Source organism: Salvelinus alpinus, chromosome 1 (genome assembly GCF_045679555.1).
Source record: "Salvelinus alpinus chromosome 1, SLU_Salpinus.1, whole genome shotgun sequence".
In the NCBI taxonomy this organism is placed as follows: Eukaryota; Metazoa; Chordata; class Actinopteri; order Salmoniformes; family Salmonidae; genus Salvelinus; species Salvelinus alpinus.
Window position 1 is genome coordinate 74,996,845 of NC_092086.1, and position 20,133 is coordinate 75,016,977.

Consider the following 20,133-nt stretch of genomic DNA (forward strand, 5'->3'; position numbering starts at 1 on the left):
TACTACCGCATGGCAAGTGGTACCGGAGTGCCAAGTCTAGGACAAAAAGGCTTCTCAACAGTTTTTACCCCAAAGCCATAAGACTCCTGAACAGGTAATCAAATGGCTACCCGGACTTTTTTCTTGATTTTTATTTTTTTATAAGTGATTTTACCAGGTAAGTTGACTGAGAACACATTCTCATTTACATCAACGACCTGGGGAATAGTTACAGGGGAGAGATGAATGAGCCAATTGTAACCTGGGGATTATTAGGTGACCGTGATGGTTTGAGGGCCAGATTGGGAATTTAGCCAGGACACCGGGGTTAACACCCCTACTATTTCGATAAGTGCCATGGGATCTTTAATGACCTCAGAGTCAGGACACCCATTTTAACGTCCCATCCAAAAGACGGCACCCTACACAGGGCAGTGTCCCCAATCACTGCCCTAGGGAATTGGGATATTTTTTATACCAGAGGAAAGAGTGCCTCCTACTGGCCCTCCAAAACCACTTCCAGCAGCATCTGGTCTCCCATCCAGGGACTGACCAGGACCAACCCTGCTTAGCTTCAGAAACAAGCCAGCAGTGGTATGCAGGGTGGTATGCTGATTTGCATTGAGTGCCCCCCCAACCCCTCTTTTTACGCTGCTGCTACTCTCTGTTTATCATATATGCATAGTCACTTTAACATGCATTCATGTACAGTGGGGAGAACAAGTATTTGATACAATGCCGATTTTGCAGGTTTTCCTACTTACAAAGCATGTAGAGGTCTGTAATTGTTATCATAGGTACACTTCAACTGTGAGAGACGGAATCTAAAACAAAAATCCAGAAAATCACATTGTATGATTTTCAAGTAATTAATTTGCATTTTATTGCATGACATAAGTATTTGATCACCTACCAACCAGTAAGAATTCCGGCTCTCACAGACCTGTTAGGTTTTCTTTAAGAAGCCCTCCTGTTCTCCACTCATTACCTGTATTAACTGCACCTGTTTGAACTCGTTACCTGTATAAAAGACACCTGTCCACACACTCAATCAAACAGACTCCAACCTCTCCACAATGGCCAAGACCAGAGAGCTGTGTAAGGACATCAGGGATAAAATTGTAGACCTGCACAAGGCTGGGATGGGCTACAGGACAATAGGCAAGCAGCTTGGTGAGAAGGCAACAACTGTTGGCGCAATTATTAGAAAATGGAAGAAGTTCAAGATGACGGTCAATCACCCTCGGTCTGGGGCTCCATGCAAGATCTCACCTCGTGGGGCATCAATGATCATGAGAAAGGTGAGGGATCAGCCCAGAACTACACGGCAGGACCTGGTCAATTACCTGAAGAGAGCTGGGACCACAGTCTTAAAGAAAACCATTAGTAACACACTACGCCGTCATGGATTAAAATCCTGCAGCGCACGCAAGGTCCCCCTGCTCAAGCCAGCGCATGTCCAGGCCCGTCTGAAGTTTGCCAATGACCATCTGGATGATCCAGAGCAGGAATGGGAGAAGGTCATGTGGTCTGATGAGACAAAAATAGAGCTTTTTGGTCTAAACTCCACTCGCCGTGTTTGGAGGAAGAAGAAGGATGAGTACAACCCCAAGAACACCATCCCAACCGTGAAGCATGGAGGTGGAAACATCATTCTTTGGGGATGCTTTTCTGCAAAGGGGACAGGACGACTGCACCGTATTGAGAGGAGGATGGATGGGGCCATGTATCGCGAGATCTTGGCCAACAACCTCCTTCCCTCAGTAAGAGCATTGAAGATGGGTCGTGGCTGGGTCTTCCAGCATGACAACGACCCGAAACACACAGCCAGGGCAACTAAGGAGTGGCTCCGTAAGAAGCATGCATCTCAAGGTCCTGGAGTGGCCTAGCCAGTCTCCAGACCTGAACCCAATAGAAAATCTTTGGAGGGAGCTGAAAGTCTGTGTGTGTGATATTCGGATCAGAATGTTGTACTTTCATCCCCGATAACACAGCTCCAGACGGATCAGTGACCAAGGCCCTGGCTGGTTTAACCACATTAGCTCACGAACTAGCAGAGAACTCTGGGGTGGATAATTCTCTAACAAATTGGTTTGATAGTGTGTTTGGGAAATGGAAAAATGTCACAATCACTGTGTTGTGGGCAACTTTCACCTGTATGAGTGTTTTGGTTCTGTGTGGATGTTGTTTGATTCTGTGTATGAGAGGTTTGATCACCAGGACTCTGGAGAGGTCAAGGACGCAACAGATGTTGAGGTACGGACCGATTCCGTGCGCCGGCCAGTGGGATGACGAATACAGTCCTCCAGGCCTAGGAGATGGCTCCGTTTCTTTTAACTACGAGGAGCCAATGTTGGATGATACTATTTTTTTATGTTTAGATTGTAATAAAAATCCTAACAGGAAGTGCTACGATTGGATATAGGCCTATAACAGTCATTGATGAATATCGAATGTACATACATGTCTTGGTTTGGATTATCCTTGTATTCAATTGATGTATCAGGGTGTATTATTTAGTCATTAATAAGGGTGGATTGTGGATGGAATTTATATGTTTAAATAAATGATTAGAATATTCCACCCCGAAACTATATAATTGTATGTAATTGATTAGAATCATCAGTGAAATACATTAGAATAGTCAAAGTATTATTAATGATGTGTGTAGTCTTAGTCAGTATTAGGGTAAAACAATATCTGTACAATATGTCTCTAAAGTATCTTAAACACAGACTGTCTGAGCAAGATTCGGTGCCGACCTTGGCTAGGGGCCACAGAGATTTGGGAAAGGACAGGGAGTGCTTCTCACGATCCCTAATCTTTGTTGGCTGGGTAGTGGGACAGTAGGATACCTAATGTTTGTGTGTAAAAGTATGTGCGTAAGAAGCCAGTATAAAATGAATGGTTTTGTACAACTAACTAGCTCGCTCTCGTGAATAAACCTTATTGACTATTTTAGCTGGGCCTCCGTCTGTTTCATTTTAATCAGTATCTTACAAATCCTGATTAGCAGACTGAGTAGTTTAATTTAATTGGTTTATGAACATCGAGAACATAAATTCTCATGACAGGTGACTGTAGTATCCTCGAACGGCAATGAGATGGGCACAGCGGTATGCATGTACAGTGCTTTTCAGTGTGGCGCAAATTAATTGAACAGGAGAAGAGGATGTGGTTGCTTATGGAGGGAGAGCAGTGTGGGTGGTGGGTAGAACAGCTACAGTGACATTGATTGGTTGCTCTGGCTCATCACTTCTTGACTAAAAGAAAGATAGATTTAGAAATGAGTTCGACCTTGCCATAGTTCAACAGCTGAAAAGCCTTCATTAACATAATCCCGGAGATAGCAAGACATTCCGTATTCATTGAATGAAGGAGCGTACCCATCCACATTTACAATTTCATTCATCAATTAGATAGATAATACTAGCACATTGTTATATTATTGTAGAATAGGCTACTCCTGTATGCACACTATATTAGGATACCGTTATGATTTCATTGCTCGTCAGGCATGATTTTAAGCTCTTCGATCAAAGTTGTACGTCGTACCTCGTTCCCTTCTTCAGTGAAAAGTAGTTATGCATCCCCCATTCAATTCAGTTTGAATGTGAATGTGTAGGACTAGTGACAGTGGAAAAATAAACCCATAGCTCCAGCACACATGGGCATGTAGGGGTAGTCTATTACAATGTAAAATATCTATATTTCCTATAGCACCAAGTGTATATTATCATTTACAATATAATTCATCCATGAAATAAATACAAGCACATCAAATTACGTTATTGTACACTAGCCTACTCCCCTATCGACACAGTAAATAATATTGCCTACATGATTTTCGAGTGTGCTCCCGAGTGGCGCAGCGATCTAAGGCACTACATTTCAGTGCTAGAGGCATCACTACAGACACCCTGGTTCGAATCCAGGCTGTATCACAACTGGCTGTGATTGGGAGTCCCATAGGGCAGCGCACAATTGGCCCAGTGTCATTTGGCTGGTGTAGAATTAAGTTAAGAATTTGTTCTTAACTGACTTGCCTAGTTAAATAAAGGTTAAATAAAAACATTCAACAATACGTTACCAACAAAAAGTATTTATTTTCAAATAAACCAAATTTGCCTTATCCACACAGTAGGCCTAAATACTTCCTAACGATATCACAACTTAAATATAGCCTGCTTACTCCTCAATCGGATCAAGGACATCTTGGTAATTATTTGCATAGTCTCTAAGGAAACTATCTGGGGCAGACACTCTCGAAAATCACGTCTGCCGCTTGTAAAAAACCAAACAAATAAATGTCTGTGTCGCCGCCAGGCTCTCAAATACCTTGCCAGTCTATCACTCTATCCTGATTCCTTGGGACGTCACTACCCCGAACCCTACACTATAACCCTTAACTAACAGTAAACTTAACCATTTTATATTTATACTTAATTGAGGTAGGGACATCAAGGATTCCGAATAGCACAGACCCTCTGGGAAAGCCTATGAACTCCTCCACCCGACTGAAAGCCATGGACACAACTCTTATTGGTTGTCTGATGTAGGCTACTGGGAACTGGAAACACAGTCTGTGATTGGCTAACAACATTTAGATCTGTATACAGCGAGATAAGATAACATACCATTCCATGAGGTGTTAAGGGAAAGACAGATGACCTATTTGCCTAGAAAAGATGTCCAGTCTATTAGCGATAACAGGAAATACACAAGCCGAAGGCTACACTATAGCTCAAGGTGGCTACTTCGGAATGTCGTCTTGCATGGGGAAAAACGGTACGTTTCTAACATTTATGCTTGAGATGTAATTAATATAAACTATAACTTTCATTAACACGCAAACGTTAGTAATGACATGTTAGTTACACGCAGACGTTAGTAACGCATTGGTGTCATGTCAGTCAGGTGTTCAATGGTAGACGACAGCCACGCGGTGGTACGGTTGCCTAGGCTTAATTCTGGCACATATCACCCCCCATACACAGCCCTCCCGCCCTTCCCACCACTCACTCAGCAACAGCCTGCCTCACAGTCAGCAGCAGGTCACAGTGAAATAAATATTTAAGACAAATGCCATGGCTGCCGCGGTGTAACTTTCAAAGTAGCCAAATTTTCAGGAAAACAGCGAACATGGCAACACTGAGCACATTCACTAATTTGTTTGTAAACAATTAACAAGCTAGTTAACTACCACATGTTCTTGTCAAACTGTCAACAGAGTAGCTAGCAAGCAACGAGATATGCCAAATAACAGTCTAAAACTGGTGGCAAATGTATCATATTTGACCATACAGACAAGTCACATGGCCAGGAATCAGATTTGTAGGTGGTTTGAAATGTGGCACGAAATATCAGATTCCATGCGCTTTTTGGCTGTTCAGACTGCAGGAAAAAGAACAGATTCAAATATGCAAATAAATAGGATTTGAGTTACTTCAAACTGCCAATGTGAACACGGCTTTAACACAGCCTTCTAGTCCTACGTCGCCTTACCTTCCAAACCAGTTTCTGCAGTTGACAGTGTAGCCTAATTGAGGTTACCTGGACGGGCATCCCATTTATCCTCTGAGCACTGCAATTGGTGGGTTATAAAGAAACTATACTGAACCTTTACAACCAGGGGTGCTCTTGAGCCAAAAAGGATCCCCTAAATAGACAAAAAGTATTTGACAGACATTTGATAGAAAGGGGCACACATCTCCACACCCATTAGCAAAAAAAGAAAAAAAGACTGAAATATGAGTTAAGATATCAATATATAATATGTAAATAAACCATACAGCCAACACAAGCCAACATTTCAGAAAAAAAAGAAAAAAAACAGCAACTAAACTTCCATGAATGCATCTTTGAGGACATGCCTCCTCACCACTTTTTCCGGAGGTTTATGTGGATACGCCTGCATTAGTCATAAAGCCAATAATTTCACATTTATTTGACCAATATTTCACACCACAATGATGTCCTCTCCCTTTCTCCGACAGAAAACAAGTACGCCTACCATACCAGGTTATAAACCTTTTTATTATGACAAATGTACAAGATCTTATTCATGAAAGAAAATACAGGAAAGTTAACAAAAAGGTCTTGAAGAGGAACAGAAAACATAGGCAACCCCTCGAGGGGATTATATTCATACACCAGACCTGTAGTGGCATCCTCAGTCCTCCATATCTACCCGTAATAGACAATAATGAACAAACATTTGAATCATTGGCACCAACCCCCCCCGGCAGAGGACAGCCTGTAGTACCTGACTGACACTGCCCCTCCCAACTACTGTCTTTCTACCATTGATTTTAAAAATGCCCACTGACTATGTCAAACTCATGCATACAGCTAAGAAACTTCATATCTTGGGAACATCGTATCAGAAATCGTACATTTCTTCATCCCAAAACAATGGTAAACCAACCCTAGTCATTTTTGTCAAATTCCCACAATTGAACTGCCAGTAGAAGCTTAGGAGCAGTCAAACTAATCCTGTGGTAACTGTAGTCAATATTACCATGTTAGTTGAGTGCATTGCAGGCAGCACAGAAATAGCATTTTGCCTTGGAAATCATCCTTTACTTCAAACTGTATCAAACATTGTGATCAACCAAAAATAATAAGACTTTACCATCAGTGAAGAGCACATGCCAAAACTATTTTACAAAATACAAATTTACAAAACAGGCCTAATTTCTTAATTGAAGCGCATTTATCTTGAACTGTTCCTGATTCTGACGAGGGTCTTGTTTATTGGGGCACAACGGAAAACAAAAACAAGCGTTTCTTATTGGACAAGTTCAGTTACTATCTCCCCAATTCACCACATTTTCTTCCATTTTGTGCCTACTGAACACAACCCAGCAGTCCTCCCAGGTATTGTCCATGCCTCCAGTGGTTGGTTTATGCTCTCCTGTCCAGTAGCAGGACTCAATGAACACTGCTGAGCAAAGGAATTTAGAGGTCTGTGGTTATTGAACCTCGCAAATCCGTAGGGCGGTCGGCGCATAGGTCTGCACATAAAGTGATGTCCAACAAAACATGCCAGGTCTCCGATTAATTCATTACAAAACAGTTGTGCCAATATCACAACTCCTCTACAAGGAAAACAATTATAAAGAGACACAATTATAAAAAATTGCCAAATAGTTTTTTCCATGATAAAAAAAAGCCTCTAAATATATAGGCCTATTACAGTAAAAACTACACACACACACACACGTCAATTTAGTTCCTACTGAGGTTTTGCTAGACCATTTTCCAAACAAAGATCAATCCAGCATGCCTTCAATTCATAATCCTCTTGATTCGAGGCTAGGGCCTGTATTCACAGAGACTACGAATAGTAGTGCTAATATAGGATCAGTTTTACCTTGTAGATCATAATGAATAAGATTATATGGACAGCACTCCTACTGAGACACTTTCTGAATACAGGTCCAGAATGATGATTTAAACTGACCTCAAAATGTAACCTTAAAACCAAAATTAGCTCATATTTCAGAACAGACAAAAGGATAGGCTTTCTAAGATCAGAGAGAGGTTTATTTAGTTGATTCAGTAAGATGTAGAGGGGAGACTAGAGCAAGTGTAGTGTTCTCTACAATCAACACTGCACACTGGTGGTGGCAGAGGGTTACGAAAAGACCAGGGAAGAAAATGACAAAAATAATTACTTCAAAATAGTCTGATGAACAACGACAGGTAGTTATTTGTACTCAGTAAGTACATCTAGTTTCCAGGTTTTGAACCTACACACAGTATTGACTAGAAGGTACATAGGAAACATTATGCCACTTGATGGTTTGCTAGGGAGGAAAACAATACACGTGAAGGAGGGTTTGATATAGAAAGAAATACATTATAAAAATGCAACGTAAAATAATGGTTAAAATGCTGACATGGTTATACTAAAGTCTCACGATTTGATGGACAAAGAAAATAGGCAGAGTTTTCTGTAAATACTCAGTGATTTCACACATAACAAATCCCTTTAAATATTAGCATATTAAAACATTTGTCTAAAACATGGGCATTTCATCCATATATAGTGTTGGCAGCACACACTTTAAAATAATATTTATATATGTATACAGTATACAAAAACTAAACTAGGGTTTTTAGAAACAGGTGCATGCGCACACATTAGATGTGAGAAGACCAGGATTGGTCTACTCTAGTTGGTCACATTATATACAATCAAACTTTTATTTAAAAGGAAAGTCTTGTAAATGTGGTGGTTAACAGATTTCAATGTTGACTAAATGACACCTGTAATTTGGCATGATGCACTGAGGAGCTGCCTTGATATTGTTTCGTATCAATAATGAATTAATTAAAAACAGTCAATACCACTTGATGAAAACATTTGATTAAAAAAAAGGATATACAGTTGAAGTCGGAAGTTACACCTTAGCCAAATACATTTAAACTCAGTTTTTCACAAATCCTGACATTTAATCAGAGTAAAAAAATCCCTGTCTTAGGTAGGTTAGGATCACCACTTTATTTTAAGAATGTGAAATGTCAGAATAATAGTAGTGAATGATTGATTTCAGCTTTTATTTCTTTCATCACATTCCCAGTGGGTCAGAAGTTTACATACACTCAATTTGTATTTGGTAGCATTGCCTTTAAATTGTTTAACTTGGGTCAACCACAAGCTTCCCACAACCAGTTAGGTGAATGTTGGCCCATTCCTCCTGACAGAGCTGGTGTAACTGAGTCAGGTTGGTAGGTCTCCTTGCTCACACACGCTTTTTCAGTTCTGCCCACACATTTTCTATAGGCTTGAGGTCAGGGCTTTGTGATGGCCACTCCAATACCTTGATATTGTTGTCCTTAAGCCATTTTGCCACAACTTTGGAAGTATGCTTGGGGTCATTGTCCATTTGGAAGACCCATTTGCAACCAAGCTTTAACTTTCTGACTGATGACTTGAGATGTTGCTTCAAAATATCCACAAAATTTTCCTACCTCATGATGCCATCTATTTTGTGAAGTTCACAAGTCCCTCCTGCAGCAAAGAACACCCACAACATGATGCTGCCACCCCTGTGCTTCATGGTTGGGATGGTGTTCTTCGGCTTGCAAGCGTACCCCCTTTTCCTCCAAACATAATGATGGTCATTATGGCCAGTTCTATTTTTGTTTCATCAGATAAGAGGACATTTCTTCAAAAAGTATGATCGTTGTCCCCATGTGCAGTAGCAAACCGTAGTCTGTCTTTTTTTATGGTGGTTTTGGAGCAGTAGCTTCTTCCTTGCTGAGCGGCCTTTCAGGTTATGTCAATATAGGACTCGTTTTACTGTGGATATTTTTGTACCTGTTTCCTCCAACATCTTCACAAGGTCCTTTGCTGTTGTTCTGGGATTCATTTGCACTTTTCTCACCAAAGTACGTTCATCTCTAGGAGACAGAACGCGTGTCGTTCCTGAGAGGTTTGACGGCTGCGTGGTCCCATGGTGTTCATACTTGCGTACTATTGTTTGTACAGATGAACGTGGTACCTTCAGGGTTTTGGACATTTCTCCCAAGGATAAACCAGACTAGTGAAGGTCTACAATATTTTTCTGAGGTCTTGGCTGATTTCTTTTGATTTTCCCATGATATCAAGCAAAGAGGCACTGGGTTTGAAGGTAGGCCTTGAAATACATCCACAGGTACACCTCCAATTGACTCAAATTATGTCAATTAGCCTATCAGAAGCTTCTAAAGCCATGACATCGTTTTCTGGAATTTTCCAAGCTGTTTAAAGGCAGTCAACTTAGTGTATGTAAACTTCTGACCCACTGGAATTGTGATATAATTCACTGTAAGTGAAATAATCTGTCTAAACAATTGTTGGAAAAATGACTTGTGTCATGCACAAAGTAGATGTCCTAACCAACTTGCCAAAACTATAGTTTGTTAACAAGAAATTTGTGGAGTGGTTGAAAAATGAGTTTAACGACTCTAACCTAACACGGAACCCAAACCGGCTGCGTGCGTGCGCCATCGTGCGTAAATGTATTTTGTACCCCCACACCAAACGCGATCACGACACGCAGGTTAAAATATCAAAACAAACTCTGAACCAATTATATTAATTTGGAGACAGGTCGAAAAGTATTAAACATTTATGTCAATTTAGCTAGCTAGCTTGCACTTGCTAGCTAATTTGTCCGATTTAGCTAGCTTCCTGTTGCTAGCTAATTTGTCCTGGGATATAAACATAGAGTTATTTTACCTGAAATGCACATTGTCCTCTACTCCTCCAATTAATCCACACGTAAAACGGTCAACCGAATCATTTCTAGTCATCTCTCCTCCAGGCTTTTTATTCTCTTGACTTTATATTGCGATTGGCAACTTCCATAAAATCCGGTGCATTACCGCCACTGACCTTGTTTGTCTTTCAGTCACCTACGTGGGTATAACCAATTAGGAGATCCCACGTGGGTACCTGCTTATATAAACCAATGAGGAGATGGGAGAGGCAGGTCTTTCAGTGCGATCTGCGTCAGAAATAGAACTGACTTCTATTTTAGCCCTTGGCAACGCAGACGCTTGTTAGCGCGAGCAAGCAGTGTGGGTGCAATAATTGAATAACAGATTTCTAAATGTATTTTGCAGCGCACGCGACGCGAGCGGTGTAATCAGCCTGTTAGTGTATGTAAACTTCCTACTTCAACTGTACGTGACAGTAGAACATTACAATACTTTGGGTAAAAACAATTTAACAAATCTGTAACAAATACTCTTTTGGAGATTGTAATTACAAGTATGGGAACGGTTGTGGGTTCTGGTCACCCAATCTGTATTAAAAAAAAGCTGTTTCAAGCATGATGATGATGGTTCTGTGTCCGGTTTTCTGAAGGGAAACTCTGTGGCGCTCATGCTTTTCATCCAATGCTTGTTGTATATGGTCTTAATGTGGGTGGGAAACCTGCTTAAGGGTTTAGTCAAACAACTGACTAATAGAATTTAACACATCAAAACAAATAAATTGTTTGAGGATTAAAATGTGGAATTAAAATATAAAAAAAAGTGAAAGACATTAATATTAAATGTTTGGGGAAAAGAGTTGGGGATAAAAACAATGATTGGTTTCCAGCAGCTGATCCACAAAACTGTCACTTTAAGTTGTAAATGGAAGCAGTTTGACCCCTTACCTCTGCCATCTTCTATTCTCATATACAAATTTAGAAATCTTACAAGAGGTATACAGACTAAACAATACAAATCTACAAGAATGGCTTACCAATAAAAAAAAATGAATTCTTGGTCAGCCATTCTCGTGACTTTTGTCGTTGTTGAGCACCCCTCCATTCCTTTGTTTGCTGAAGCTCAGGCCCACCTGAGCTAAAACACATTTACTTCCTACAAACAATTAATTATATCCTACAATAAGACATCCTCTTTCCCAGGCAGGAACACTGAGGAGCTTCTCAGCAGAACAGGTTTTCATGGGTCGTGTTCATTAAGTCACACAACAGAAAACAAAAATGAGTGTTTATTGGACAAGTCTAGTTAGTCCCTCCCAGTTTCTGTCTGCATTCTTCCGTTTGGGGCCTGATGAGCAAAACCATGAAGTTGAGAGATGGATTCTTTGTATGGTGGGGTCATGTGGGGTAGTGGACATACCCCTGAGTAGGAAACCCTGGAAGTTGGCTGGAGAAACAGGTAGGTTTATTTGTCGTCAAGTATCTGACCCGCATGTCCATTGGTGACGAAGTATGGAGGATAAGACAAAGCTAATTCACGTGCCACAAAACAACCTTTAGAGTTAGTGCTCTCAATGACTGTACAATCCAAATGCGAGAGGTGCGAAGAGTGAAGAGAATTAACTTCTCCCCGTAAGGCATCCAGTTCATATGGATGGATGGGGCCACACTGAGGGGACGAGGATGAATTGGGGGGAAAAAACAAAAAAAAACACAAGAGGACAGGAATAAACGGTGGACGACTTCAGTGGAGAAAAAAAACATAATATAAAAAAATACAATACTACAGAAATGAACAAACGTACAACTTGGTTTTACAACACATCACTATTGCAGACAAAGTCCACTAGGTCTGTGACCCCCAGCAGGTCGTCCTCATCATCGTCCTGTGGCGCCAACTCCAGTCCGTTGGGCGCTATGGTGACGGCTGTGGCTCCAGGTTTTTGGGGCCCAATGTGAGCCAGGCCCTCCAGGGCCTTGATGGGACTCTGTCCGTTGGTAGGGGGGTGCAGCTCCACCAGGTTGTAGTCCAACGGACTGGCTCCCTTCCCCAGCACACCCCCTTCCTCCTCTTCCTTTGTTTCTTCCTTCTCCTCCTTCTCCTCCTCGTCAGAGTCGTCCGAGTCAATGCGGTTCACACGCTTGCGGACCGGACGCTCTCCCTCCGATGATTCGTCGGAATCATCATCATCATCCTCCTCGGAGGCTCGCCTCCGTTTCAGCGAGAGGCGTCTGCGGCGCTGCTGGGACTCTTCCTCAGACGAGTCAGCCCTCCTCTTCAACCTAGTCCTCTCCCTCTTGCCCACGTCCGAGCCTCTGGAGGAGCTTGCTGAAAGAGCAAGGCATAAAACGGTGGACGTTAGGTAAAACCATATTGTTAATATCAGTTAAAGTAATGGCCAGTGAGGACTCGCTTAAGAATCTAATTCATATGACTTAGACACACTAGAAAAAATACGCTAATAGCAGTGGCAGTGAGGCAAAGAGTGAGTGTCTAGAAAAAAAAGTATGGCTGACCTTCGCTGTCGGAGCTGGCGAGGCGCCTCCGCGGTTTGACTTTGTCCCGGTTGGTGCCGGCCTTTGAGCCGTCGGAGTCGCCGGACGACTCGCAGTAGTTGACCTGCTTCTTTGTATGACTACGGCGGGATCGGCGTTTGCTACAGTCCAGGTCGCTGTCACTGAACTCGCTGGAGCCCTCTGACACTAGTTAAAAAGGTCAGCAAAGAGAGAGAAGCCAGTCAACACAGAGAGCCACGTCACAACACATACCTATTGGTCTTTAAAAGGACAATTACAAAATCAACACTTAATGTCATTATGTCAGATGTTTTCAGACCATAAGATTTTTATAATATCAAGATGGATCCATGTCCCACCCAATCGGCTGTCTAACCACTGTAACGAAGGCCTCAACCACAAATTAGTGGAAAACATAAGCGCCAAAAATCAGGATCTTTTCAAATTATTTTGGGTTGTGGCATAAAGCAGAATCCACAAAACAGATGGCCTGGAACTTGTCTCAGGAGAAGACCACTTTTGAGATCTGAAAACATCTAACAAAGTGTAATTCTGGAGAGTGATGTCCCTTCAAACAACAAAGAGGAATTGACGACACCAACGTACTCATTTCGTCCTCATCTTCATCACTCGTCTCCTCCTCTTCATCGTCTGAGTACCCTCTCGCTCTGCGGCGCCTTCGCGGCCGAGTGCTCCTTTGAGATTTGGCCGGCCTCCGTGTCCTGGCAGTTCTGCGTCGCGTGCTGCCGAAGTCACTGTCGTCGTTAGAGTCGACTGCCGCTTCGCTCTCTGCGTCGCTCTTGTCTGACGCCACAAACTCCTCTTCCTCCGTACTACGCATAAAAGTGTGCAGGGGGAGAGAAGAAAATGAGACAAATTAATTCAACACCCCTTTGTGTCACACCTTTCTGGCTGTAATAGCTGTCAATAAAGTGGTACCTTGGGTTGTGTTCATTATGGCACCCAACAGAAAACCTTATGAACACAACCCTGTCGTCCTTGTCCTGACTTATGCACCCCTACACCTCCCACCCACCAGATGACCCTACCTGTCACTGAGACGGAACTCGTCCTCGCTTTCCTCCTCCTCCACAGTGCTGTCGCTGTCCAGGTCGTTGAGACGCCGGCGCTTCTTCCTGCGCTGGCCGGCGTTTGGCCGTGGCGGGCGTCCATTCTCCTTGCCCTCACCAACCTCTCCTGCTGCCAGGATGGTGGACATGTCCTTCCCTCTGCTATGGCCTGTGATGTTGGCCATGTCCTTGCCCCGACCAGCTCCTGTAGAGGGCAGCATACGTCAACATTTAGACAATCCAACAGGCACACATTAACCCCCTAGAGTCAATTGACAAACCGGTGCATCAATCAATCAATCTTCTTGCACATGTTCATCTGATGATTTATCACTCCAGTGTTAATCTGCTAAATTGTAATTATTCGATTTATTGCCTACCTCATGCCTTTTGCACACATTGTATATAGATTCTCTTTTTTTCTACCATGTTATTGACTTGTTTATTGTTTACTCCATGTGTAACTCTGTGTTGTCTGTTCACACTGCTATGCTTTATCTTGGCCAGGTCGCAGTTGCAAATGAGAACTTGTTCTCAACTAGCCTACCTGGTTAAATAAAGGTGAAAAAAAATAAAAATAATAATAAAATAAAACATAACAAAAGAATTCCCATCAAAATCTGTCAGTTTAAGCTAGAGATAGTTTTTTAGCATTGGATGAGTCTCCATCTACTGCATCCGCCAGTGTCATACTTCCGCATCTGGGTGAAAGGTAGCAGAGCTAGAGCGGTGTTTGTCAGACTATGAGACATCCCAAAACTATTCTATAGAAAGGAGAGCCTCTCACGAACCCGATGGTGTTCTTCGTTTTGCTCTACGACCCCCACACGTGTCACAGAACACATCAAAGAAACCGGTACCGGTTTTTAAAAAATTATGGAAGTGTGAAGGTAGTTTTGTGCCTAACCCCCCATAAAGGGGTTAAATGTGTATTTTTATTTTTTTTAGCTATTCCATCCAGAGTGATGGTTGCTGATAATGGGCCTCTGTACGCCTATGTAGATATTCCATTACAAATCAGCCGTTTCCAGCTACAATAGTTATTTACAACATTAACAATGTCTACACCGCATCTCAGATCAATTTTATGTTATTTTAAATTACAAAAAAATTGCTTTTTTCCCCAAAAACAAGGACATTTCTAAGTGACCCCACACTTTTGAACGGTAGTGTATTTTTCTATACCTAAAGGGGTCCTAAAATTCAAAATAGCTAAATTATCCATAGTATGACAATCTTAAAACAATTCCATGTCAACTTAGCACCCCCCCCCCCCCCAAATGTCTTAGACTAAAGGATGAAAGATTGTTTGCAGGCTACATGAGTTAAAAAGGCTCTCAGGCTGTGTTTCATTCAGGGTAGATGTTCCCTCCTTTGCCCTCGTTCACGCTCCTTGACAGATCTAAAATGAAACACAGCCTCAGACTTGACTCTTTATAACCCTTCTTAAAGCTTGAACAATGCACAATTACCAGGGGGCGCACAGGTGAAATACTGCAGCCAGAAGTAATTTCAGAACAAAACTAAGAGACATTGAATTAAATTCATAATTCTGTGACTTTGTTGCCAGATTCCATAATGTCCTCCAACTGTACCTCCACCATCAGCCTCTCTGATGTCTTCTTCAATTGCCTCCTCGATAGCCTCATCAAATTCATCAAACCTGCAAACAAGATGTCGAAATTATTCAGGGGTTTAACAGCCACCATACTGAAATAATAAAGACCAACCACACAACACAGACTATTCTAATAACCCTGAGTTTAGTACAGACTTCATACCTATAACTTATGCTTTTCTTTGCCCTTGTCGACCTTCGACCCCAGCTCTTGCTTTTCTCTTTCTTCTCTTTCTTCTGTTTCTTCACTTCTTCCTCCTTTTCTTCCTCCTTTTCTTCCTCTACCTCCAACTGAAATGAGAGTAGGCAACGTGTCAGTACACTATAGGAAGCAATCAGTCTAGGCTGGGCAGTGAACAGTGTGACAGACCATTTTAGAAGGACGTCCAACACACACACACACACACCGAATTCTGGATGTTTTGCAATGGACTTTCATGATGGTATATAACCATAACAACCAAATGCTACTTACAGAGGGAGTGATGATGTTTTCGACACTTATTCCAACATAGACCAAACGTTCTTTTCTGGAGGGAGAAAATACAATAATTTTATTTAAAACAACTTCTGATAGAATAAAAAAATAAAATAAATAAATCAGCTTTCCCATTATCAGAGGCCCACTGCCGTTGTACAACAAGACATGTCAAGCAATGTAAGCTCCATTAAATATTTGAGATCGATAAACAGATCAGGGTGATTGTACCTATTCTATTGTCAAACCAATGCAATTCAGTATAGACTCCAATTGCATGTGTTGTGGACTGAGCCTCATATTCTTTAATAAGAACCACCGAACTAAATGTATTTATCTTCCTGTTGTCATTTGCTGTTTTACACCAAGGGTCATGGTTCAGAGGTTCTCACCTTCGCTCAGCGCGATCCCTCTTTTTCAGGGCAGCATCGAGATTAGCAAGCTGCTCCTCAAGCTTGTCACAGAGTAGCTTCTGCAGGGGGGTCACCAGGAGATGGGTAAGAATGACAGAACACCACACATACAGTCCCCTACATATTTATTTGGACAGTGAAGCTAAACCTTTTAATTTGGCTCTATAATCCAGCATTTTGGGTTTTAGAGGCAACAGTACAGAATGCCACCTTTTGTTTGAGTTTATTTTCATACATACAGTGCCTTCAGAAAGTATTCATAACCCTTGACTTATTCCACATTTTGTTGTAGCCTGAATTCAAAAGGGATTAAATTATTATTTTTCCCCTCACCCATCTACACACACTCACAATACCCCAATAATGACAGAGCGAAAACATGTTGAGATTTTTCTTCTACACATTTCTTGAAAATTAAATACAGAAATCAATTTTACATAAGTATTCACATCCCTGAGTCAACACTTTGTAGAAGCACCTTTTGACAGCGATTACAGCAGTGAGTCTTTCTGGGTAAGTCAAAGACGTTTTCACTCCTGGATTGTGCAACATTTGCCCATTATTCTTTTCAAAATTCTTCAAGGTTGTTGATCATTGCTAGACAACCATTTTCAGGTCTGGCATATATTTTCAAGAAGATTTAAGTCAAAACTGTAAATCAGCCAGTCCGGAACCTAAATGTTCTTCTTGGTAAACAACTCGTGTAGATTTGGCCTTGTGTTTTAGATTATTGTCCTGCTGAAAGGTGAATTTGTCTTCCAGTGTCTGGTGGAAAGCAGACTGACCCAGGGTTTCCCCTAAGATTTTGCCTGAGCTTATCTCCATTTCACTTTTATCCTGAAAAAGTCCCCAGTCCTCCCATACCCATAACACGATGCAGCCACCACTATGCTTGAAAATATGGTACTCAGCAGTGTGTTGTATTGGATTTGCCCCAAACATAACACTTTGTATTCAGGACAAAATGTTAATTGTCTTGTTGCAAACAGGACACGTTCTTTGGAATACTTTTATTCTGTTCAGGCTTCCTTTTCACTCTCAATTATGTAAGTATTGTGGAGTAACTGCAATGTTGTTGATCCATCCTCAGTTCTATCATAGCCATTGAACTCTGCCACTGTTTTAAAGTTACCATTGGCCACATGGTAAAATTGTGGCGTAATCCCTGAGCGGTTTCCTTCCTCTCCGGCAACTGAGTTAGGAAGGACACCTGTATCTTTGTAGTGACCTGGTGTATTGATACGCCATCCAAAGTGTAATTCATAACTTCACCATGCTCAAAGGGATATTCAATGTCTGCTTTTTATTTTATTTTGACCATCTACCAATAGGTGCCCTTCTTTGCAAGGTATTGTAAACCGTCCCTGGTGTTTGTTGCTGAATCTGTGTTTGAAAGTCACTGCTCAACTGAGGTACCTTACAGATAATTGTATGTGTGGGGTACAGAGATGAGCTAGTCATAAACAAATCCTTTTAAACACTATTATTGCACACAGAGTGAGTCCATGCAACTTATTATGTGACTAAAGCATAACAAGAACATTTTGAAAAAGGGGTGTGAATACTTTTAGGCACCATCTGTTTTACCATTTAGAAATTAAAGCACTTTATTTATCTAATCCCCCAATTTTAAGATTTCCTAAGTATTTGGACCAATTCACTGATAGTGTATTACATTTATTCAAAAGTTTAGTATTTGGTCCCATATTCCTAACATCAAGTGACTCTACATACTTGTTGGATGCAATTTCAGCTTGTTTTGGTTTGTTTTGTCATTTTCAAGTCACTTTTATTGTAAATAAGAATAGAATATGTTTCTGAACACATCTACATTAATGTGGATGCTACCATGATTACGGATAATCATGAACGAATCGCGAATAATGATGAATGAGAAAGTTAGATGCACAAAGGTCATGCCCTAAAACATGCTAACCTCTCACCATTACCAATAACGTTAGCATTTTTTAGGGGTATGATATTTATGCCTCTAACTTTGTCACTCATCATTATTCACTAGTGGTAATGGTGAGAGGTTAGCATGTTTTGGGGTGATGATCTTTGTGCATCTAACTTTCTCAATCATCATTATTCGCGATTCATTCATGATTATCCGTAATCATGGTAGCATCCACATTAACTTCTCTAGGATAGGGGGCAGCATTTATGTTTGGATAAAAAGCATACCCAAATTCAACTGCCAGCTACTCATCCCCAGAAGATAAGATATGCATATTGTTAGTATATTTGGATAGAAAACACTCTGAAGTTTCTAAAACTGTTTGAATCATGTCTGTGAGTATAACAGAACTTATTTAGCAGGCGAAACCCCGAGGACAAACCATTCAGATTTTTTTGTTTTGTTCAGGTCACTCTTTTCAATGAGTTTTCATTGGGAAACCAGATTTCTAAAGGGACCTGCTTGCAGTTCCTACCACTTCCACTGGATGTCAACAGTCTTTTTTTATTTTTTTATTTCACCTTTATTTAACCAGGTAGGCTAGTTGAGAACAAGTTCTCATTTGCAACTGTGACCTGGCCAGGATAAAGCATAGCAGTGTGAACAGACAACACAGAGTTACACATGGAGTAAACAATAAACAAGTCAATAACATGGTAGAAAAAAAAGAGAATCTATATACAATGTGTGCAAAAGGCATGAGGTAGGCAATAAATCGAATAATTACAATTTAGCAGATTAACACTGGAGTGATAAATCATCAGATGATCATGTGCAAGAAGAGATACTGGTGTGCAAAAGAGCAGAAAAGTAAATAAATAAAAGCAGTATGGGGGGTGAGGTAGGTAAATTGGGTGGGTAGTTTACAGATGGACTATGTACAGCTGCAGCGATCGGTTAGCTGCTCGGATAGCAGATTTTTAAAGTTGTTGAGGGAGATAAAAGTCTCCAACTTCAGAGATTTTTGCAATTCGTTCCAGTCGCAGGCAGCAGAGAACTGGAAGGAAAGGCGTCCAAATGAGGTTTTGGCTTTAGGGATGATCAGTGAGATACACCTGCTGGAGCGCGTGTTGCGGGTGGGTGTAGCCATCGTGACCAGTGAACTGAGATAAGGCGGCACTTTACCTAGCATAGCCTTGTAGATGACCTGGAGCCAGTGGGTCTGACGACGAACATGTAGCGAGGGCCAGCCGACTAGGGCATACAGGTCGCAGTGGTGGGTCGTATAAGGTGCTTTAGTAACAAAACGAATGGCACTGTGATTTCTCACTTCTTGAGAAATTGGTTGAGGTTATTCCTTTGTGTAATGAAGAAGTACGGCCATCTTGAACGAGAGTCACTTGAAGTGTCCTGTTAGATAGAAGCGCGTGACCAGAAAGCTAGCTATAGTTGGCTTTAATCCTGTATTGATCACAGATCATACCGTCTTCAATTTTATCGATTATTAATGTTTAAAAAAAAGACCTAGTTGTATTACAAAAGTAGTTTGTCCAAAATGAACATTTTGGATATATATCGACGGAATTAATCGAACAAAAGGACAATTTGTGATGTTTATGGGACATATTGGAGTGCCAACAACAGAAGCTCGTCAAAGGTAAGGCATGAATTATATTTTTAATTCTGCGTTTTGTGTCGCGCCTGCAGGGTTGAAATATGCTTATCTCTCTTTGTTTACAATGGTGCTAACTCAGATAATAGCATTGTTTGCTTTCGCCGAAAAGCCTATTTGAATTCTGACATGTTGGCTGGATTCACAACCAGTGTAGCTTTAATTTGGTATCTTTCATGTGTGATTTAATGAAAGTTTGATGTTTATAGTAATTTCTATAGTAATTAATTTGAATTTGGTACTCAGCATTTTCTCTGGCTTTTTGCCAAGTGAGACAG

General features: G+C 41.2%; 1 protein-coding gene across 1 annotated transcript in view; it reads right to left on the reverse strand.

The window, feature by feature from the left end:
- Positions 1 to 5,996: 5,996 nt before the first annotated feature.
- LOC139548570 (remodeling and spacing factor 1-like) overlaps positions 5,997 to 20,133 on the reverse strand; it is a 47,796-nt gene continuing 33,659 nt past the window's right edge. The window contains exons 9-16 of the mRNA XM_071358361.1: positions 16,263 to 16,342; positions 15,868 to 15,922; positions 15,556 to 15,683; positions 15,370 to 15,437; positions 13,754 to 13,979; positions 13,311 to 13,537; positions 12,705 to 12,890; positions 5,997 to 12,516 (exon numbers count right to left, since the gene is read on the reverse strand). Of these exons, the coding sequence (XP_071214462.1) occupies positions 12,002 to 12,516; positions 12,705 to 12,890; positions 13,311 to 13,537; positions 13,754 to 13,979; positions 15,370 to 15,437; positions 15,556 to 15,683; positions 15,868 to 15,922; positions 16,263 to 16,342 (1,485 nt within the window). The 3' untranslated portion in view covers positions 5,997 to 12,001. The remainder of the gene's footprint in view (positions 12,517 to 12,704; positions 12,891 to 13,310; positions 13,538 to 13,753; positions 13,980 to 15,369; positions 15,438 to 15,555; positions 15,684 to 15,867; positions 15,923 to 16,262; positions 16,343 to 20,133) is intronic.